The sequence below is a fragment of the Orycteropus afer genome, unplaced genomic scaffold, assembly GCF_000298275.1.
Source record: "Orycteropus afer afer isolate SDZICR_OR568_19922 unplaced genomic scaffold, OryAfe1.0 scaffold00048, whole genome shotgun sequence".
Taxonomy (NCBI): Eukaryota; Metazoa; Chordata; class Mammalia; order Tubulidentata; family Orycteropodidae; genus Orycteropus; species Orycteropus afer.
Window position 1 is genome coordinate 4,059,607 of NW_006921635.1, and position 22,069 is coordinate 4,081,675.

The following is a 22,069-nucleotide window of genomic DNA, read 5'->3' on the forward strand; positions in this document are numbered from 1 at the left end:
TGCTGAGTTGACAATACAACACCCTTGGTATGCTGAGCTGACGGTTTGCCACTGTTGGTACAACGAGTTAATGGTACAACACCATTGGTACGCCAAGTTGACGGTTTGCCACAGTTGGTACGCTGAGTTGACGGTTCGCCCCCGTTGGTACGCTGAGTTGATGGTATGACACCGTTGGTACACTGAGTTGATGGTACAACACCATCAGTATGCTGAGTTGACGGTTTACTCCCATTGGTATGCTGAGTTGACGGTTCGCCACTGTTGGTATGCTGAGTTGACGGTACGACACCATTGGTTTACCCCCATTGGAACACTGAGTTGACGGTTTGCCCCTGTTGGTATGCTGAGTTGACAGTACGACACCATCGGTACACTGAGTTGACGGTTTACCCCCATTGGTATGCTGAGTTGACGGTTTGTCCCTGTTGGTATGCTGAGTTGACAGTTTGCCACTGTTGGTATGCTAAGTTGACAGTACGACACCATCGGTACACTGAGTTGACGGTTTACCCCCATTGGAACGCTGAGTTCACAGTTCGCCCCCGTTGGTACGCTGAGTTGACAGTATGACCCCGTTGGTACGTTGAGTTGACAGTTTGCCCCCGTTGGTACGCTGAGTTGACGGTTCGCCCCCGTTGGTATGCTGAGTTGACTGTTGAGGTCATTGCATGTGAGTTTTGAGTGCCTTCCAGTCTAAGCGCTTGTCTTCCAGCCCCCATCGGGCAGCGTTCTGTTGTGACCCGTGGAGGTCTCACTGGCTGATTTTCAGAAGTAGATCACCAGGCCTTTCCTCCTAGTCTTCCTTTTGGTCTCCACTGAAACCTGCCCACCATGGCTGACCCTCTTAGTTGAAACGCCTGTGGCATAGCCTTGAGCATCACGGCAGTGTGCAAGGCACCACAGCATGACAGGCTGACAGACAGGGTGGCTGAAATAATCACTAGTTAAAACAATCAGTGATATCACCTAAGATCTTGGGTTTAGGGCTTCTTTTGGGGGGGGGGGAAGAAAAAGAGTGAGAGCAAAGCAGGCCCTCCTGGGCCCAGATCCTTGCTTTGCAACAGTTGAGCAGGCGCAGCTGGCTCTCTGTCGGAGCACACAGGGTTTGTTTTGAAATTTCTTGTTCTTGGTTTCTGTAGGCATTTAAAGGGCTCTGGATGGTGCAAACAGTTTGTGCTTGACTATTAACTTAAAGGTTGTTTGTCCAGACCCACCTAACAGAGCTGCAGAAGAAAGGCCTACATATCTGTTTCCAAGATCAACCAGACAACCCAAACCAAACCCATTCCCACTGAATAGATTCTGACTCATAGCAACCCTACAGCACAGCGTAGAACTGCCTGCAGGGTTTCCAAGGCTGTAATCACCACAGAAGCAGACTGCCGCGTCATTTTCTCGTGGAGCAGCTGGTGGATTCGAGCTCCCGACATTTCAGTTAGCAGCCAGGCATTTAGTCACTGCACCGCCACAGCTCCCTCCCTAAAGATTGCAACCAAGAAAACCCTATGGAGGAGCATAGTTTGCTTGTGTGACACGTGGGGTCGCCATGAGTCAGAATTGACTTGGTGGCAACAAGTTTAGCTTTTCTTTGTTGTCTTATGGGCATCTGAGTTTGGAATCCTTGCTACAGTGTGTGAGGGGGCCTTTTAAGAAAGGGACATGTGGAGTAGGATTTTCTGTGTAGATCAGAGGTCAGATTGCATCATGGTTGGCAGGATTTTTTGTGGGATGTGAAACTGGGGCAGGAGTTAGGCATCGGCGGGGCTGGGAGGAGAGCGGCTCCCTGCCCTGTCCCTGGGCCGCGGTGAGGCGGGCAGGCGGCCGACACTTCGTCCCTCCTCAGGAAGCCCCGTTGTCCTCACGGATGGGAGTGCCCCGGCGTGTTGGATGAGGTCGGCGTGCACACCATGTCATCATGTATCTCTAGCCAGCCCAGCGGTGACCGAGCCGCCCCCCAGGATGTGCTGGGGGGCGGGGGCGGCGGCAGCAGCAGCAGTGAAGGTCAGAAGCCCTGTGAGGCCCTGCAAGGCCTCTCAAGCTTGAGCCTCCGCCTGGGCATGGAGTCCTTCATTGTGGTCACCGACTGTGAGCCAGGCTGTGCCACCGATGGCCAGGAGGTGCCCCTCCATGCCTCCGGGCCCCCAGCCCGGCCCCACCTCTCCAGCCGCAAGCTGTCTCTGCAGGAGCGGCCCCCCGGTGGCCCGGCGGCCGGCGAAGGCCCCGACATGAACGGGCGCTGCATCCACCCATCCCTGCCATACTCCCCCAGCGGGTCTCCACAGTCCTCCCCGCGGCTGCCCCACAGGCCCACGGTGGAATCTCACCACGTCTCCATCACGGGTGTGCAGGTGCGTGAGCTGGCGGGTGCTGGATCGGGGTCCCCAGGTTCTTCTCCGCTCCCACTGGCTTCCTTTAAGCTTGGGGTCCCCGGGGGCAGACCCTGAGACAGGAGTCCAGTGCAGGCATTGATTGGGGCGGGGATCCCAGGAAACACTGGCAGGGGGTTAGGATGGGAGGCAAGGAAGGGATGAAAGTCCACCACGGGGCGTTCTCCAGCTCGTTCTCACTGTGGGCAATTGAGGCACAATCCTTCGGGGGAGCCTGGGGGACAGTGAGGGGAACGGGGAGCTGTTGCTTCATGGGTGCCGTTATTGCTTAACGGGTAATGGTTCGTGGTAATAGAAAGAGTTCTGGAAATAGTGCTGATGGCTGCCCAGTAGTGGGTGTACTTCCCAGCCCTGAACTGTAGGGTAACGACTGTGACAGTGGTAACTTTCGTGTCTGTTTCACCACAGTAAAAATAGCTTTCAAGACAGTTCCTTTCACATGATTGCATTTTTCTAAAGCACAAAGACAAACAAAATCTCTGTAGTTAGGAGTCAGGGTACTAGTCACCTTGGGGAAGCAGAATCCAGTTAGGAGTAGGGATATTGGTTACCCTGGGGAGAGGGCCGTGATGGGGGAGGCCCCCTGAGTGGGCTTTCTGGGGGCTACAAACGTTCTCATTTTTGGTTGGGCGCCTGGTGACATGGCTGCGTTTGCTTTGTGAACAGTTTTGCTCACTGCAAACGTGCACTTCATCCTCCTCGTTCCACTGTCTCCTCAGGACTGTGTGCAGCTGAATCAGTACACGCTGAAGGATGAAATTGGAAAGGTAACTACCCCAGGAGCCAGGCTGGCTCCACGCCCACTTAGGACACCTCAGATACTGTACAGGGAACCCAGCCCAGGTGAGGGAGGAGTCCTTGGGGTCCAGCCGGGGGAGAGGGTTTTGTCGTGGTCTAGATTTTGTTTTGTTTTGTTTTCATCTTAAAATTCAGTGTGTTTCAGCAAAAAGCTTCCAGGGAAATCCTATATCACCATGGTGACAGCTGTATCCTGCCCCATAAGTATTGTTTTTTCCTTTCTGAAGCTGCTTTCCCATCTATTTTTACTTGCATTTCAGCCAATGGGCAGTATCAGTACAGGAGAGGGGCAAAAACTCAAATGCCTGTAGAGGCCAAGTAAGTAATAGAAAAGAATGAGTGTAAGACAGTAGGGAGTAGTGAGGTCTGTGGCAAATTGTTAACATATGGTAACCAGGGCTCCACACAGCCAATTCTTCCGATTTTTTCAAAAGAAGCCCAGAAATCTAGATTTTCACATGAAATATTTCTGTTGTTAAATGTTGGCAAGTAATTCAGACTCTGTCAAAACTTTTGTGAGTCCAGCAAAACACCATTGCAGGCCCAACCTGGCCAATGGGCTGCTGGTTTGCAATTGTATTAGGGTCCTTGTTGTGTAACTCATTAACTTCTGGATAGCATGTCATGGGCATCTCCCTTTATCCAGGGCTCCTATGGCGTGGTCAAGCTGGCCTACAATGAAAACGACAATACCTACTATGTGAGTATCCACACCCCTCGGTCCATGCTGTCCAAAGAAAACATCCCCTTTCTGGGTCACTGTGTGCATTAGGAGGGCAGCGGTGCTCCCGTGTTAAAGACTGGGCAATGGGGAGAAGCCCCATCTGGGCTGCGTGTTTTCCTGTTCCCCGGCACTGAGCCCAGTGTGGCAGGGACACGCAGTACCCTCGTACCTAGGGCTTTGGAGTCAGTCCTGACTCTGCCTGTAACCTTGGGCAAGTGCTGCAACCTCTGAGCCTCAGTTTCCCCACATGTAGATCAGACAGTCGTCCCCACTCACTCATCTCTCCAGTTCACTCATGCTCGATTCAGGGGCAGTGAGCCCCAAGGCTGCTGGTCTCTCGGTTGGGAGGGAGAACCCTGGGAGCACGTATGCAGGTATGGAGGGGCCCTGGGAATCCAGCCTCCACACGTTCCAGTGACTGCTTGATTTCTTCTGGTGACGAGGCACTCACTACGTTGTCCCGAGGAGTGAGACCTGGGAATGGGGAACCCTCCCGTCCACTGTCCTCGCTGCTTTGACCTGGGCACTGGGTTTTTTTTCCGCACAGGCGATGAAGGTGCTGTCAAAGAAGAAGCTGATCCGCCAGGCAGGTTTGCCACGTGAGTTGGGGGCCTAGGGGCTTGGTTTTGGGGCTGGGGCTTGGGGACGACAGGGCAAGGCCCACTGAATGATGCCACCAGAGATGCCCTGGGTGGACCCCTCCACTGCCTCAGCGCTTATCCCTTAAGACAGCAGTGGGCGTCCTGCTGAGGTTCGTTATTCAATTTATTGTAAAATATTTATTAAAGTAACACAGACATCAAGTAAAAATGCCCAGCAGTGGGAAGCAGTCTGGCAGTTCCTCAAAAAGCGAACCATGGGGTTATCATACGACCCAGCAATTCCGCTCCAGATACGTGACCAAGAGAACCGAAGATGTCCATCCACGCGGAAGCTTGTACACGAATGTTCACCACAGCACTGTTCACCACAGCCCAAAGGTGGAAACTGCCCAGTGTCCATCGACGGATGAGCAGACATGGTAGATCCATATAATGGAATGTTATTCTGGGGTCTCATGCTAGGTAAAGTGGAAGGTGAGCAAAAAAGGGGAAGGCCCTCCGTGAGATGGACTGGGACTGGCTGCAGCGGTGGGCTCAAGCACAGCAGCGACGGTGAGGACGGGGCAGGATGTACGTGGGGCTGCTGTGAGTCAGAGCCAACTTGACAGCAGCTAACAACAACCAATATGAAGGAATGAAGTTCTGGTAAATGCTAGGACATGGATGAACCCTGAACACGCCGAGTGAAAGAAGCCAGACACAGTAGGCCACGTGGAATATGATTCCATTTCTCTGAAATGTTCAGAGGAGGCCAATGTAGACAGTGAGAGGGTAGCTGAGTACTTGCCAGGGACTGGGGGGCAGGGAGCACGGAGTGACTGCTGGTGGCTACAGAGTTTCTTTTTTGCAGGGACAAAAACATTCTAGAAGTAGAAGATGACAATGGTTGGCCAACCTTGTGAATATACTGAAAACTCCTGAATTACAGAATTGTGAAAAAGACCAGACTCTGATGGAGACTGATGGAACCCTGAGACAGGCCGTTAAACACCCTTCATACCAAACCCATCCCCAGATACCACCTTTCGGCCAAACGATAGACAGGCTTACGCAGTGACCAGAACCCCAGGAACTGCTCCTCAGAACAACCTGCCACATCGAGAGGACACACATACGGAGGCCAAGAGGGCGGCCTTGGCCCCCAAACAAAGCTCAGAAGGAGGAAGGGGCAGCAGAGATGGATAAAGGAAATGGGGACCCAGGGAGGAAGTGGGGAGCGTGCTGCTCCCTAGAGGGGATTGCCGTTGATGCAGCGAAACACAGTGGGTACAGAGTGTTGAATGGGAAACTGCTCTGCTCTGTAAATGTGCCTGCAAACCACAGTAAAACAAAACCTCCACGAATTACACATTTTTAAAGGGTGATTTTGATAATATGTGCATTCTACCCAGAAGACGAAACCAAAAGCTCAGTAGGTTCCCTGTTTCCTTCAGGCCGGCCCCCACCCCGAGGCACCCGGCCAGCCCCGGGGGGCTGCATCCCGCCCCGCGGCCCCATCGAGCAGGTGTACCAGGAGATTGCCATCCTCAAGAAGCTGCACCACCCGAACGTGGTGAAGCTGGTGGAGGTGAGGGCGGGTTCCAGGGACGACCCTGGCACTCCAGCGCCGGCAAGACCCACGCGCCGCCCCGTGGTTTCCAGAAAGGGCCCGGTCCATGCCCACTGGCCCACTGCAGGGCTGAGCGGTAGTAGCTGCTCCAGGCCCCTTCACACCCACGTTGCATGCTATCCTCACCCTTCCCTGAGCCTCCGCTATTGTCCCCATTTCACAGACGAGGAAATCGAGGCTCAGAGGACTTGCACGAGCTTGCTCCTTGCCGTTTTGGCCTGACTTCAGAGCCAGTTCTCTTTGCGCTGTGCATGCATGCGCCCAGTCAGCAGACAGGAGCCCCTTCAGAAGGCTCGCTCAGACATTAAGAGGCTGTCAGTGTCGGCTGCAAAGACAGGAAGGCTTCTGGCTGCACTGTGCCCTACTTGCTCCTGCTTACAGATGCCGAGCAGAGGGCTGCAGTGAGCCGGAAGGGCTCACATTTTTCTCATTCAGGTAATCTTTACCGAGCCCCTTCTGTGTGTCAGGAGTCCCTTGGGGCGCACACAGTTAATGCCCTCAGCTGCTGACTGGAAGGTTGGAGGTGGAATCCACCCGAATGTGCCTTGGAAGAAAGGCCTGGCAATCTGCTTCCAAAACATGTGCCATTAAAAACCCCGTGGAGCCCAGTTCTGCCTGACACTCACGGGGTTGCCAGGAGTTGGCTTCGACTCCACGGCAGCTGGTCCTGGTACCTCCCTTTGGTAACCTTTCTGGGTGCTGTGGATCCTTGAGGATTGAGGCAAGGAGGTGCTTGTTTTCCAGTTGGCCATTTGGACCCCACACTCTGGGCATGTTCTCTGTTCCCGTCCTCTTAGCGTAGAAGAAGAGAGGCTCGGGCAGGTCCTATGCAGGCACACGCCATACCCTGGGGTGGCCTCTGCCCTGCTCATCTTTCTCTCTCTCTCTTGTTTCTCATCTCCGCCCGTTCCACGTGACTGCCACCAGGTCCTGGATGACCCCAATGAGGACCATCTGTACATGGGTAAGAGCTCTGTTCTTCTGACATCCACCCTTAGCCAGCCTTGCCTCCCAGGCCCAGGAGCCTCGTGAGGTGGCCCCTCTCCCAGCACCTGCCACAGAGGACACCACCCCTTTCTGGGCCCAGCTGGGCCCTCCATCAAGTCCCCAGGTGACATAGCTCCTGCATTTGAAGCTCAACATTATTTTCTGGGTCTCCTGTCATTTGCAAATATTTATTGAGCACCTAGTATGTGCTGGGTGCTCTTCTAGGCACTTAGGGTGCAGTGGTGGGCAAGAGTGGTGAAGGCCCCGCTCTTAGGAAGCCGATAGTCTAGTCGGGGCAGACAGAAACATATCGACTCCCTTGGGCTGCCGTATAGAGAACCACCAAATATGGTGGCTTAGAACCCCGAAGTGTATTCTCTCACAGTTCTGGAGTCCAGAAATCCAAACTCAGGGTGTCAGGAGGGCGTTGCGCCTTCTCAAGGCTCCGGGGAGGGTTCCTGTATTTGCCAGCTCTTGGCTTCTCAGCCTTGGCCTGTGGTGGTATCACCCCAGTCTCTGCTTCTGTCTCTGCACGGCCATCCTCCCTGTGTGTGTCTCTGTGTGTCCTATCCTCCTCTTAAAAAGACACCTGTCATTGAATGTAGGGCCCCCTCTACTCCGGGTTACCTCGTCTTAACTAGATTCCATCTGCAAAGACCACCTTCACAGGCTCTGGGTGGACATGGAGTTTGGGGGGACGTTGTTCAACCCAGTTCAGGAGTCAGTGGAGGGTTTTGAGCCAAGGAACAGATTCAGAAAGGAGCTCAAGCTTCAAAGAGGAGCTTCTCAAATGTTTTTGAACCCAAACAGCTTCACAGACACACGTTTTTAACATTTTGAGGCGACAGTGTGACAGGAGCCATGCTCACATTTGCTCTGTGATTCCAGCGGTTTTGAAAACCGAGACACAGCTATTTTTTACTTTGTAGCCACACCTCATGTGTGACAAGGACAAACACGGTAGCATGTGAGGCCAGGCAGCTGGGTATCAGGGAGGGTGTCCTGCCACTGCCAGCCAAACTCAGAAGGGAGAAACTGTAGTTGTCAAGAGGGGACTGTGAGTGGCTGAAAATGGACACATGTCACCCACGTCCCTCCTGCCGATTGATTTATGGTGCTTGGGGTGGGAGGAAGGCACCGGAGCTCCTGAAGCCACTCTACCAAGCAGAGGCTTCAATAACAGGCCGGAAATGCTGGAGCTGAGAGAGTTGGAGCTCCATGGAGCTCGAGCCCCTCCAGGCTTCTGACCACAACTGGAAGCAGTGGCAAGTCTGTCTTAACCTGGTTTTGCCCAAGCCTGGTTGATGACCCCAAAAAGAGAGAAGGGCTGGGAGTTAAGATCTTTTCCTGCTCAGAACCTGTAACCCTTCTTTTTGCCTGAGGAGCTGGCTCCTTCCCTCACCACTTCAGCTCTCGAAGGGCTCAGAAACAACTTTGATTTCTACCACACACTCACCTCCGTGCACGTAGGTGATTCCAAAACCATGGACAACTCCAGAGTCATTCTGCACAGGACTCTGAAGTCTGTTGTACTGCTTTACAGCTTTCTGTTCACAGTTAGGTTTGTCCCAGCAGAACACAATTAAAGTGGCCTTGCAGGGCTCTGAATGGTACTTCCCAGGTTGACAGGTCAGTGCCCTGCTAGAAACTTACTCTCCCTCTTAGAAAACTAGGTCAGCAGTGTGGGTTGCATAGCAACCAAATCTCTTGACTGGCAGAGTTGGAAACAACAGTGCCCTGCTCAAAGGTGGCAGCCAGCCACACTGCTGGGAATGTGTGTTTCTGTCCATAGTTCGGGCAGTAATCTAATCCCCTGCATCAGGCTTACTATGTCTCTTCCAAGTCTCGTTCTGGGGCTTTGACCTGCGTTTTTCCCATGCTAGTTACCGTTCTGCTTCACCCAAATCAAGAAAATCTGGGTCTGTTCCAATTGTGTTTCATCGGCTGTGACTGAACCAGGCGTGCTAAAACATGGAACCTGGAAACATGATGCTAAGTGCGAGGAGCCAGACAAGAGGCCACGTGTGTCTGACTCCACTTCTGTCCAATATCCTGAATAGGCACATGTCTAGAGACAGAGTGGGTCAGTGGTTGTCAGGGGCGGGGGCCGGGTGGTGGGAGGCGAGTGCTGCTTGTGCACACAGTCCTTTGCTGCTGCCACCGGTGCTTTGGAATCAGCTGGTGTGGTTGCACCACCCTGAGGATGCACAGGGAACATTCCGTGATTCATTTCATCACCGAAATGGGTGCTTTCAAACTGTTGATTTTATGTGATACGAATTTCACCTCAATTTAAAAAAATGCAATCTGAGAAACCCTGTGCTCTGCCTGAACACAGCTTAGCTAACACTTAGTGGAGTTGTGGGTGGTTCTCCTGCAGGCCTGGGAAGAAGGTGGTGTGGTGTGAAGCATTTGTGTGTCCTGCGTGACTGTGGGTCTCAGAGGGTCCTCTTCGGGGGCATGGAATGAGCTGACCTTGGAGGTGGTGGGGACGTCCCAGCCCAGCTCTAGCTCCAGGTCTTGCCTTAGAACGAGAGTCATGGGGAAGGGTGAGAGGGTCGGCTTGGCACGGAGGGCCGAGGGGCGGAACCACATCATCCAGCAGTGTCCAGCCATGGCCTGGCCTGGCCTCGCAGTTTGAAGAACACGGAAGGGGTTCTTGAGACCGTTCTGGCTGTGTCTCAGATCGAAACTTTCCTAAGGAGTAGATCCTCTCATCATTACTCTTTTCCTGGGAATCGGGCACCCCCATCATTACTTCTTTTCTAGGGTTCAGGCACTCAGTATCATTACTTCTTTGGGCCTAAATAAGTAGACTAAATAAGGAGTCTTACCCCTTCAACCTCTTCAGTGGCACCAGGGAGCTCAGGACCGGGGTCTGTCAGAGGGACACTGTTTACCGTCAGTCAGGGTGCCTGGAGCCTCTGCTGTGAAGCGGCTGAGGACGTTCCTTGAACCATCCTCTTCCTCCCCTACCTTCTTTTCTTTGACCAAAGGGTCCCCGAAGCACTCACTTAAAGGCCTTGAGCAAAACGCGTGTTTTCCTTAGCTGCCTCCAGACTCTAAAAAGACGTCTTGTTCCACCTCCTCTACTCTTTCCTCCTCTTGTCCTTCTGGGGACCGGAAGTGAAGCCAGGCTGGGTCCCAGGGACATCTGGGACCCCCGACCTTTGCCACTGTGGCTACGAGGACTTTTTCTCTCCCCGGCCCCAAATGCTGCTTTCTGTGCTTCTTGGTGTTTCTGGAGGTGCTGGCAGGAGGGGCGGGCAGGAGGGCGGATTCTCACTTCCTCTGTAACGGTTTACCTCCTCTTCCCTTACAGTGTTTGAACTGGTCAACCAGGGGTGAGTGTCCTGCTCTGGGTGTGCATGATGCCGGGCACTCCTTGGGGCGCAGTGCTGAGTGGGCGGCGCCAGGCTGGGGCTCTGCTGGTGAGAAGGGGGCCAGGGCCGCATGCATCTGGTTTGACTTTCACACATGTGTCCACCTTACAGGCCTGTGATGGAGGTGCCCACCCTCAAGCCGCTGTCCGAAGACCAGGCCCGGTTCTACTTCCAGGACCTGATCAAAGGCATCGAGTACTGTGAGTGAGGCCTGTGGGAGGTTGCTGTCGGAGGTGGTGGGCAGAGAGTGGAACGTTCCTTGTTTCCCTCCGGGTGCTTGAGCAGGTGGGGGGAGGCAGAGTTGTCTGATGCAGGATCCTGCCCAGCTGCACAGAGCCGTCTCGAGGCTGTGCCGCACAGAAACATCTCCCCGTAGCTGTCTCTGTGGTGACGTCATCCAGCTCTTTGTGCGCCCGGCACCGTCGGGCTCTGTGCGTCTTCCCTCATTCCTCCTGATGGCAGTGTGTCTGGCCCTGCTAGCCACCTGAACCTTTGTGTCCTGTGTGAGTGTAGGGCTGCATGACAGATGACCACAAACTAAGTGACTTGGAGCAAACAAATTGGTTCTGTCAGTTCTGGAGGGGAGAAATTCCAAATCAAGGTGTGGACAGGGCCATGTGCCACATGAAGGCTGTAGGGGAGGATCCTACAACCTTTCTTCCAAGGAGTGGCTGGTGGGTTTGAACCATCAGCCTTCTGATTAGCAGTAAGATACCTTAGGCACTACGCCACCAGAGCTCCCTTAAGGAGGGTGGTGGTGGTGTTGTTATGTGCCGTGGAGTCGGACCCGACTCATAACGACCCCTCCTTGGGTTTCTGAGGCGGTATCACTATGGAAGTAGATTGCCCAACCTCCTTAAAGACATTCCCCCCTTATCCTCCACGTGGGTGTCCAGCACGTTGGGAAAAGGGAAGGCTGGGAAGGGCCTAAGGCCATGGGAGCTATCAACCAGAGTGTACCAAGCTGTGTCTCTAGCTTGTGTGGGCCACGTGGAGACCCTCACGTCACTTTCTTACTGCTCCCACTGATTTCCTCCCCTCTACCCAGTACACTACCAGAAGATCATCCACCGGGACATTAAACCCTCCAACCTCCTGGTGGGAGAAGATGGACACATCAAGATTGCTGACTTTGGTGTCAGCAACGAGTTCAAGGGCAGTGACGCTCTTCTCTCAAACACCGTGGGCACGCCTGCCTTCATGGCACCCGAGTCACTCTCAGAGACCCGGAAGATCTTCTCGGGGAAGGTACCTGGGCTAATGGGGTGAGAATGTGGGTTGGACCTCCTCCAGAGAGGCGGAGTTCTGCCTGGACTAGGGTCCTATTGGTTATAAGTGGCAAAAATCCTACTCAGGCTGGTATAAATAGTGAATGCATTGACTCATAGCTGAGGAATGGGGTATGGTTGGCTTTGGGCTTGGCTAGACACAGGGACTCAAACAGGAATTGGTCTTTCTTCTTCTCCCAGATGTTTTCCTGTATTGGTTCCATCGGCAGACAAGTTAGTCACCAGCAGCTCCAGGCTACTATATCACTTTACCAACCTGAGTGGAGAAAGCATGCCTCTTTCTGAATGATTTCAGCAAAAATCCTAGGGTTGGCTCTGATTGGCTCAGCCTTGGTCACATGCCCATCCTTGAACCAATCACTGTGCTTAGGGGATATGTGGCTCTAATTGGCCAGGCCTGGGTCATTAGCCACCCCAGAAGTCAAGAGGCAGCTCAGCCCTGCCCCATCTTCATGGATGAGAGTCAAGCAAAGGTGGCTCCCCAATGGAAAACTGGAGGAGTGGGTGCTGGCCAGGCAGAGCAGTAGATGCCCTTCACAGTCCGTTTTCCCCACCTCACGCTAAGCTTTTTTGTTTCTTTCAGGCCTTGGATGTTTGGGCCATGGGTGTGACGCTGTACTGCTTTGTGTTTGGCCAGGTAACAGGTGGGGTGTCCTGTCTCCTGAGTGCTGTTGTGTGACTCCTCAGTTTAGAGCTGGTTGCCAGTAATCACCCTTGTGGGGAGACAGTGCTTATTCATCTGAAGGTTGCATCATCTTATTTCCACAGCTAGATCGAATGTGAAAATTGGTGCTTTTCCAAATACATATTTGTATATGGTGATCATTCTGTATGGGGAAAAAAAGAAAAAAACAGTGTAAGCTGAAGGTTTGGGCAGGTCAGTTGATTTCATAAGCAATAAAAGTGTGGATTTTTTCTTCATGTGCGGAAAGCTTAAAACACTAGTCCCATGAGGAAGGAAAAGCATTCGTAACAATGGGAGTTGCTGTGCTTTTTCTCCCAGCATTTGATTAGAAGATAGTCAACATACAGCAAAGTTGAGAGTAAACACCGGGTCCCCCTGCCTGGATTCTTCCATTAACGTTTTACTGTACTTGCCGTCTTACCTGTCTGTCCATCTGTCCTGCCCTCTTTGCATCCATTAGTGTGTCTTACTCTTTTGTTCCAGGGTAAGTTCCTTCTAAGTGTGCTAGGATGCGTTATTATCATTAGCTAGAGTTCAGTACTTGTTTGTGGTTTGCTGTTTTTTTGAGATAAAGTGTACATAGAATGAAACAGACAGATCTTACCTGCTCCACTCAAGGAGTTCTGTCCAGTGGATGCCTGGGGAACATGATGCCTGTCTCAAGTTACTGTGCTTTTAATGGATGGTTTTCCTTGGCCAGGGGTGGACCAGGTGGCTTTCTGTGACCTCTCCCAACCCTCTGAACACCCCGTGGATTGGTCTGTTTTTCCTGAGCCCCTGGGTCTCCTTGTCATCTGGGAGGTAGAGAAAGGAATAGGCTTTAGTCCTAGCTTCCTGCCCTCACCTGGACCCCTCAGCTCTCTGAGCTTTTGTTTCCTCCCCTACGACGTGAGAAGAATAATGGTTCTTTCTGGTGGTTTCTTGGAGGATTGACAGAAACCACTCAAATATTCTGTGACTCATCAGGTGTTGGCTGAGCTTCTACTTTGTGCTCGGAATTTCTTTAGATGCTGGGGAATTAGCTATGAGCAAGACAGGCAGAAGTCCCTGCCCTTTCGGAATTGGAGAAATTAAACAATAAGCAAATTAATATGGAGTATTTATATATTTAAAAAAAGGAGCTCAGGTGGCTTAGTGGTTAAAGTGTTTGGCTGCCATCCAAAAGGTCAGTGGTTCAAACCCACTCGCTGCTGCATGGGAGAATGATTTCATGAAGAGAAAATCCACATTTTCACTGCTTATGAAATCAATAGCTTCTGTCAACGTAGGGTTCTAATCTGTCCTTGTCAGGTCCATATGAGTGAGAATTGACTTGATGGCAGTGGGTTTGGTTTATTAAATTAGGAAACGTGATGATAAATACACAATATGAGCTACATATGTAAATAAACAAGGACATGTAAGAATGTCAGTGACAGCCTATCAGGGATACCTGCCATGATGAGAAATGATGTGGCGGGGTTTGGGGTGGGACGGGCTCCCTGAGAAGAGACCTGAACGAAGGGAGAGAGTGTTGGGGAGAACATTCTAGGCAGAGGGAATAGCGAATGAAATGTGAGTCTCAGAAATCCTCGGCTCAGGGTCTGGCCCAAGCTTGGCCCTGGCAGGTCACTGCAGTCGCTGTGTGTACCTTCTTGTTCTAGATACTGTTGTTGCTCACCTGGCAGGTGGGCGAGAAGAGACCTTGCTTTTGTAAAAAAATGAGTAAAGCGAAGCACAGCCCTGAGGGAGGGCGCAGTGCGGTTGGGCAGGGCTCTAGGCCTTCGGGAGCTCAGCGGCGTGACTTGCTCCTCCTACAGGGTGGCTGCGGCCACCGTTGACTACTCCGCCCTCTGCCTCTCCCCGCAGTGCCCGTTCATGGACGAGCGGATCATGTGTTTGCACAGTAAGATCAAGAGCCAAGCCCTGGCCTTTCCAGACCAGTGAGTGTTACCGTCCAACCCCGTGCCCACCTCGCCCCTGCGTCCTGCATCCGTCTCTCACCCTGCCATGTCTCCTGCAGGCCTGACATAACCGAGGACTTGAAGGACCTGATCACCCGTATGCTGGACAAGAACCCCGAGTCGAGGATCCTGGTGCCGGAGATCAAGGTACCAAGGGCCGCTGTGGCCCTGGGGTGTGTGCCCGGCTTGGCCCGAGTCCCACGTCAGTGCAGGCCCAGCCCCCTCTCCACAGCACCCACCCACCCACCCACCTTTGCACTGCTGCTCTCCAGGCCTGGCCCACTGGGCAGCTGGGGGCTGGCAGACTGGAGGGAAGGGGGAACTGGGAATTTCGGTAACTGATTGGGATGTAGGGTCTGTGGTCACCGGCTGGGCAGCCTGCACTCCCTCCAGTTGGCTTGGGGCCTCTGTGCACGCCACTCCCTGCTGCCAGCTCCCGGGCCTTCCCTAGACCTGCCCTTAGAGACATGGCCAGTCCCTTTGAGAAGGTGCACTGAGGGTGGGAAGAAGTTGCTGGAGGGTTTGACCTCTGACCGCTGCCTCCCACCTGGTGCATGAAGTGAGGAGAAATCCTTGTTCACCACCCCCCCATCTCACGTTTGACCCTTTAGAAATTTGCTTTGGAGACTCCAGGACACCTAGCTAACTGGTGTTGAAGGTGTCTTAGAGGGGGCAGCCCTAAAGGTCCAGGAGGTTAGGGCTTGGACCCCTGGGGAGGAGAGGACCAGAGTCTATCTGGGTCCTTCCCTGATCTCTTGCCTCTCCCTTGAGCCTCTCTGGGTCTACCCCTGTGAAATGGGGAGACTGCTACTGGCCAGAGCTGAGCCTCCTGGCGTTGGTGCTGAGGAGGGACAGGCTCTCCTCTAGTAGCTGTGCAGTCTGATGCCACTTCCACACACTTCTGAGACTACAGCCAGATAGGGATGCTGGTCCAGCATGCATTTCAGCCTCAAAGCCCCCTCCCATTCTGTCTCTCCGCCTTTCCCCATCTCCTCCCAACTCTCTCGGCTGCCTGCCTGCCTGCCCGCCCACCTGCTCTCTGCATGCCTGGCCGCAGGCCTGTGCATGCCCTCCGCCCCGCCTGCGGGCCTCTGTGTGCGCTCGTCCTCCGCGAGCTGGCCGCCGCCTCACCCTCCTGTCATTCGTTGAAGCTGCACCCCTGGGTCACGAGGCACGGGGCAGAGCCACTGCCATCGGAGGACGAGAACTGCACCCTGGTCGAGGTGACCGAAGAGGAGGTCGAGAACTCGGTCAAACACATTCCCAGCCTGGCGACCGTGGTAAGGCAGCACGGAACATTGCCTGAGAGCAGGGACAGAGCCCACTGCGGCCCAGCGGGGCCCAGCCGCAGCCTCTGCCAGCCCCTCACCCCCAGCCACCAGCCTTCTCCTGACCTTGTCGTAGCAGGCCAGGTGGCCCTGCCTTTCCTTAGCACTCCAGCTTCTCTTGCCAACCAGGTGCCAGTGCCACCTGGCGGGGGTGGCCCCTGTCCAAAGAGCCCAGGCTCCTTCTGGAAACCCAGCTCTTCTGCTTTCAGAGAGCGCCAGGGAGCAGGAGCTGCAGATGGCCAGGGAAGGGGCCAGGTGGTGCCAGAGCGCAGGCCTCCAGGGTGAACTCCCTCCTACCTGGTCGCACCTTCCCGCTCCAGAGTAGGGGGCCTGGTAGCACCCCTGCCGGGTGGGCCACTGACAGGGATAGGGGCAGGCACACACCCGTGTCACAAATGTCAGAAAGTCCTTCCTGATTCCTGCAAGCAGAATACTGCTTAGAGCCACTTGGCCCCCTTGTTATAAACCAGAATTTGGGTTAGACCCAGGAAGGGGGAGCTGAACATGGAGTCCTTCAGGCTTAACCTTGGAGACTCTGGGAATCACTTGTGTACCAAGGCCAGCCGGGGAGGGAGACCAGGACGCCAGAGGCCAGGGTCCACGCAGCAGTCCCCAGCTGGCCACCCCCACCATGAGAACCCCAGAAGCCAGCAGGCAGACAGGACCCTGGGACTCCGGCGAGCCTGCAGGGCCTGAGTGGCCAGCCTCAAGGACATGCCCCTTATAGGAGCCCAAATACTCGCTCCTTCTCTTCCAGCTTTGCACCCTTCCCGCCTGCTTCCCCATGCACTCTCTTCTTCCTCAGACCAGAGCCTCTGGGGCTAGACAGCATCCATCTTCCCCTGCCCCACTTGGGGCCTCTGCATGATCTCCTGAAAGCTCACAGACGCCACTCACTCCATTGTCACTCACTCCACTCATGGGCCCCGCCACCCGCTGTACCCACTCCCAGCACCAGTGGTGGGGGTGACAGCTGTGTCCGACTCCCAGTGCCCAGCTCCTTCCTAAGTCAAGGGGAGGGGGACGCTGAGTCAGGCCTCCACTCCCTCCCTTCTCCCCCGAGCTCTTGGCTGTGGGTTCTTGGGAGAACTTGCCTCACCTCCAGGTTATGGGTCATTCGTTACTCAGGAAACACTTCCTATTTGGGTATTTCTGTGATTTTATCTATTCTGTTGTTGAGAGTATACATAGGAGAAAACAGTCCCACAGTCTTTGCGTGGACGACTCAGTGACGTTGATGTTCTTGGTCGTGCTTGCGTTCTCACCCTCCTTTTCTGAGTTGTTCCTCCCTCGTTAATGGGCCCTGAGGTTCCTGTCTCATCTTTCCAGTTGCTGATGTCAGTTATTGTTTGGTTTCAAGAAGATTTCTGGGGCTATTTTTGGTTTAAGGTTTAAAAGTTACCTCAGGGCAATAGTTTCAGGGGTTCATCCACCCTCTGTGACTCCATACAGTCTGGAGTTCATGAGAATTTGAAATTCTGTTCTGCATTTTCTCCCTTTTGGTCAGGATTCTTCCACAGAACCCTTGACCAAAATGTTCGGTAATGGTGGGTCCATCCAGTTCTTCTGGTCTCGCGGCAAAGGAGGCAGTTGTTCATGGAGGCAATTAGCCACCCATTCCATATCCTCCTTCTATTCCTGACTCCTCTTCCTCTGTTGCTCCAGGTGAATAGAGACCAATTGTTATACCTTTGATGGATGCTTGCAAGCTTTTAAGACTCCAGGCACTACACCTGGTTTCTACCTAGGAGCTAGAACAGAAGCACTGAATATATGATTAGGCCAGCGAACGGAGATGTCTGTTAAACTATGACCCTCAACCTCCAAACGCAGGCTCTAATCCCATGAGGTGTTTGGTTGTACATAAGCAGCCACAGCAGCTACTCTTGTGTTGCTGCTGCTGTTGTAAACATCACACAAGGAAATACTTCTTGAACACCGAGTGGCTTCTGAGGTCTGTGCGGGGGGCTGGGGATGCAGCAGTGAGCAGGTTCGACCCAGCCCTGTCATCATGGAGGTAGACACCCCGCACTGATCCTCAAACACCTTTTCCTTTTTACTGTTGACAAGGGTGCTCTGAAGAAAAAGGATGGATCTCCTCACCCAAAATTTGGCTTGGGTATTGAGACTGATAGCCCCACATACATACCAAGAAGGTGTGAAAAGACATCTGACACAATGAAGCTTTCTGGGGAGAGCAGGAAGGCTCCCAAGTCGGTCCTGAAATGGATGGTGGCGGGAGGTGGCAGACGGGCTTAGGAAGTGATGGCGGGGTATCACCTTGTCCCAGGAGGATCCTCTCCCCCCGTCGCAGGCAGGGTCGTTCCCAGCCAGGCTGGGGGCCAGTCTGTGCTTAGCGTGGACGAGACAGTGGGGGACAACAAACAGCCGCCCTCCTCTGCGGGGCAGGAGGCTGGCCCAGCTTCCCCCCGGGTAGACGGGTTTCCTAGGACCTCTGAGCTCCTGTCACACCCATCAGCCAGTGCAGTGGCCATCGCCAGGGTCTTAGGCTGTTTCCTCAGCCCCTTACTTGGATGGATGTTTGCTGTCCTCAACTAAAATGTAGCCCCCTCAAGAAATCAGGGCCTTCATCCATGGCCCTGTGGTGCAGCCACTGTGGAAAAACAGTCAAACACAGACTTAGTGTCTGACCCAGCAGTCCCACTCCTAGGCATATACCCCGAAGAATTAAAAACAGGGCCACCCAGAAAGTTGTCCGTGGATGTTCGTAGCACTGTTACTCACGTAGCCAGAAGGTGGGAACCAGCACAAGAGGCTGTCGACTCACGAAAGGGTAGAGATAATGTGGCCTGTGCCTGCGACAGAACGGTATTCCACGGTGCAAAGGAATGACATAGTGATATGTACCGCAACCCAGATGAACCTTGAAAACACTGCTAGTAAGAGGCCACATAACTGGTTGCATTTGTATGAGATTCTAGAATGGGCAAACCCATGGAGCCAGGAAGCAGGTGAGTGGTTGCCAGGATGATGCAGGGGCAGAGAGTGAGTAGGGACTGGTACAGGTTTCTTTGGAGGATGATGGACATGTTCTGAAATTAGAGGTGATGGTTGCACAACCTTGTGAATAGACTAGATGCCACTGAACTGAACGCTGTTCAAAAGGGGCAGTTTTACAGAGTGTGAGTTAAAGCCCAGACATGCACTCCCACCCGCAGAATTACGCCTGAAAGCAGTGGTCGTGGTCAACGTCGGAGCGAGTCAGACTTGGTGATGGCCTTGGCTGCCATGCTCTGGCAGGAAGGACGGCTGTCCACACAGCATCCCTCAAAGACCAGCCATCAGCCACCAGCCCTGGGCATTGGCAGGGCTGGGGGAGAGCTGAGTGGGGACAGCACGAGGGAAGGGCCCATGACTCTCCCCCAGAGGCTGCATAGTCACCGGTGTCCCTGCTTCTCCCCCCAGATCCTGGTGAAGACCATGATTCGCAAACGTTCCTTCGGGAACCCGTTTGAGGGCAGCCGGCGGGAGGAACGCGCCTTGTCGGCACCCGGGAATCTGCTCGCGTGAGTCTGCAGGCCTTCCTTTCGGGGGAGCTGAAGGTGGACACGGGGAGCCCTGCCAGCCACCTACTCCAGGATGGCTGTGCTGTGTGGAAAGACCCAGACTGGACCCGCAGGGCACACTGGGAAAGCCAGGGCAGGTGCTGGCTTGGGCCACCCGGCTTGGCTCAGCCCCCTCTGTTAGTGGCCAGCCACTCCACACCACAGTGTCCTCTTTCCCAGGAGGTCTCAGGTTGAACCGGGGGCCTTTTAATAGGAAACATCTTGTGGCCCAGAAGCATGAGTGCTTGATGGTGGGAATTCAGGCCCGGGGCGAGGGGTGGACAGGGATATCTCGTTCCCAGGACTCTTGTGTCACGGCAGTGAGGTGTCTGTCCACTGGGCAGCAGCTCTGTCGAGCTGAGGTCAGAGCTCAGAGTGCTTCCAGGGTGGGGGATGGGCATCCCACGGAGCCCAGGGTCCCGTCTCACTGCCCTTTTCCCTCCCTCTGGCGGTTCCAGCAAAAAACCCACCAGGGAGCGTGAGCCCCTGCCTGAGCCCAAGGTAACGCCTGCTGCCTGTGCCGTCGCCTCTGCCGGGGCCTGGGGAGGGCAGCTGCAAAGCACGGGGCCTGTGCACCCAGGGGCACCTCCCCGAGTCCGGCCACTGCACCCAGGCCCAGCAGGGCCACAGATCCAAGACAAAAGCCAGGGACACCGAGGGGCTTCCGCCTCTCGGCGGCCGTGCATGCACACGCAGGGCTGTGGTGCATGGCGCTCCACTGGGATGCCCGGGGCCTTGCCTGCATCACCACCCAGCTCGTGCGGGCTGTCCGGGCCCCCTGGAGCTGAGCTCCCGCGTACTTCGTGATTCTACCGGTGTGCACGGAACAAGCTTTGATGAGGGAGTGAATGAATGAATGAAGGCTGTCCCCTCTGGGAAATCATGACCATGACCTTCCTAAGTGGGGACTGTGCCTGGTGCAGCTCTAGCTCCCTGCACAGGGGCTGTCCTCCACTTGTGCTTAGGCTGTGTCAATGGGTGGAAGCTTGGGCAGACAGCCCCACAATTCCTCCTGCTCCCAAGTACTTATGTGCCCCCAGCCTCGCCAGGCTTACCCTTCCTTGGTGTGTTGACACCTAGAAAGTAAGCCCCCTCCTGCCTGCTGCCTACTGACCCTGGGTACAGTCTGAATCTCGTCCTCACTCAGCTGTCCCTACGGGAGTGAGTGTTGCCAGCACTTCCAGAGCACAGAGTGAGAGTGTCTGCCCCGTAGTACTCGGGTGCCAAAGCCTGGCAATCCTGTAGCCACTTGTCCCTCAGTGCCCATGGCAGGGTGGTCTTCTAGGGTACTTCTCGGCACTTGAGCTCGCCTGACCCTCAACTTATAACTCCAGACAGCCGTTTCTCCCCTTGCACAGCTTTACTGAGATACAGTTCACATAGCAAACAATGCACCCATTCAAAGTGCACAAGTCAGAGGGACTTGGGTTCAGAGTCGTGTGTCCATCACCACAGTCGATTTTAGAGCATTTTCATGAAGCCAAGAAGAAATCCTGCACCTCTTAGGATCACCACCCTCCAAACCAAAAAAACTACACCCACTGCTGTGGAGTCGATTCCGGCTCACAGCACCCCTGGAGGACAGAGTGGAACTGCCCCAGAGGGTTTCCAAGGCTGTCACTCTTCATGGAAGCAAAGTCCAAACCACACCCACTGTAAAACCCCAACCACATCCACTGCTGTGGAGTCATTCCGACTCACAGCGCCCCTAGAGGACAGAGTGGGACTATCCCACAGGGTTTCCAAAGCTGTCAATCTTTACAGAAGCAAAGGCCAAACCACACCCACTGCCCTGGAGTAGATTCCTGGCTCACAGTGCCCTTAGAGGACAGTAGAACTGCCCCACTGGGTTTCCAAGGCTGTTAGCTTTAAAGAAGCAGACTACCTCATCCTTCTGCCACTGAGTGGCTGGTGGATTGGAACTGCTGACCTTTGGGTTAGTAGCTGAATGCTTTAACCACAGCACCACCAGAGCCTCCCCAGTTTCTCCCCCAACCCGAGCAAACATCTCCCCGTCTCTGTGTCTTTGCCTTTTCTGGACATGTCCTAGGATACAGCGTGTGAACTCTGTGTCTGGCCTCTTTCGTTTAACGACACGTTCTCCGGGTTCATCCATGTCATAGCATGTGCTGTAGCGTGGGACTTCATTCCTTTTTATGGCAGACCGCTGCTGTGCCGTGTGGAGGTCCATTGTGTTTCTCTGTTGATGGATGTTTGGGTCGGTCCACCTTTTGGCTGTGAAGAGTGCTGCTGGAAACATGTATAGGCGGCAGCCATTTCTTTTTTGTCAGGAGCGGGCTTGTGAAATGAAATGTATTTGTCAGCCACACCATAGGGGTCATGGGCTTCTTGTTCAGGATTATTGGTTCTTTTGAGAGAAAACTTGCTTGAGAGTCGAGCAAGCAAAATGGCAGTGAGGAATTAGAACCCCATCACCTGGGGCCTCAGAAGGCTGTGTGGTCCCTTCCAAGTTGTACCTAGACATGTCTGCATCTCGGTGACCAGGGGGCCTCCTTCCCTTAGGTTGGAGGGTCATGGGATGACAGGGAGGGAGGCCTAGTCCAGCCTTCTCTTCCCAAACTCGGCTTTGATTTTACTCCTGTTGGTCCCCGACTCACGATGACCTCAGGCACAAATGAACCAAATGCTGCCTAGTGCTGCGCCACCACCATGATGCCACGATCGCCTGCGGCCTGGGCCACTGTGAGCTGTAGGGTCTCCACAGGCTGATGTTCAGAGGTGGATTGCCAGGGCTTTCTTCCTAG

General features: G+C 54.1%; 1 protein-coding gene and 1 non-coding gene across 2 annotated transcripts in view; both read left to right on the forward strand.

Annotated features, from left to right (window-relative positions):
• The first annotated feature begins 1,910 nt into the window (after positions 1-1,910).
• CAMKK2 (calcium/calmodulin dependent protein kinase kinase 2) overlaps positions 1,911-22,069 on the forward strand; it is a 30,372-nt gene continuing 10,213 nt past the window's right edge. Inside the window, exons 1-15 of the mRNA XM_042780599.1 lie at positions 1,911-2,351; positions 3,110-3,157; positions 3,835-3,888; positions 4,460-4,511; positions 5,948-6,081; positions 7,051-7,087; positions 10,433-10,454; positions 10,605-10,693; positions 11,542-11,741; positions 12,366-12,419; positions 14,316-14,389; positions 14,470-14,557; positions 15,562-15,690; positions 19,165-19,265; positions 19,763-20,100. Of these exons, the coding sequence (XP_042636533.1) occupies positions 1,911-2,351; positions 3,110-3,157; positions 3,835-3,888; positions 4,460-4,511; positions 5,948-6,081; positions 7,051-7,087; positions 10,433-10,454; positions 10,605-10,693; positions 11,542-11,741; positions 12,366-12,419; positions 14,316-14,389; positions 14,470-14,557; positions 15,562-15,690; positions 19,165-19,265; positions 19,763-20,100 (1,861 nt within the window). The remainder of the gene's footprint in view (positions 2,352-3,109; positions 3,158-3,834; positions 3,889-4,459; positions 4,512-5,947; positions 6,082-7,050; positions 7,088-10,432; positions 10,455-10,604; positions 10,694-11,541; positions 11,742-12,365; positions 12,420-14,315; positions 14,390-14,469; positions 14,558-15,561; positions 15,691-19,164; positions 19,266-19,762; positions 20,101-22,069) is intronic.
• Positions 13,588-13,662, forward strand: TRNAG-GCC. Its single transcript has one exon. It is a non-coding gene; the product is annotated as a tRNA-Gly (tRNA).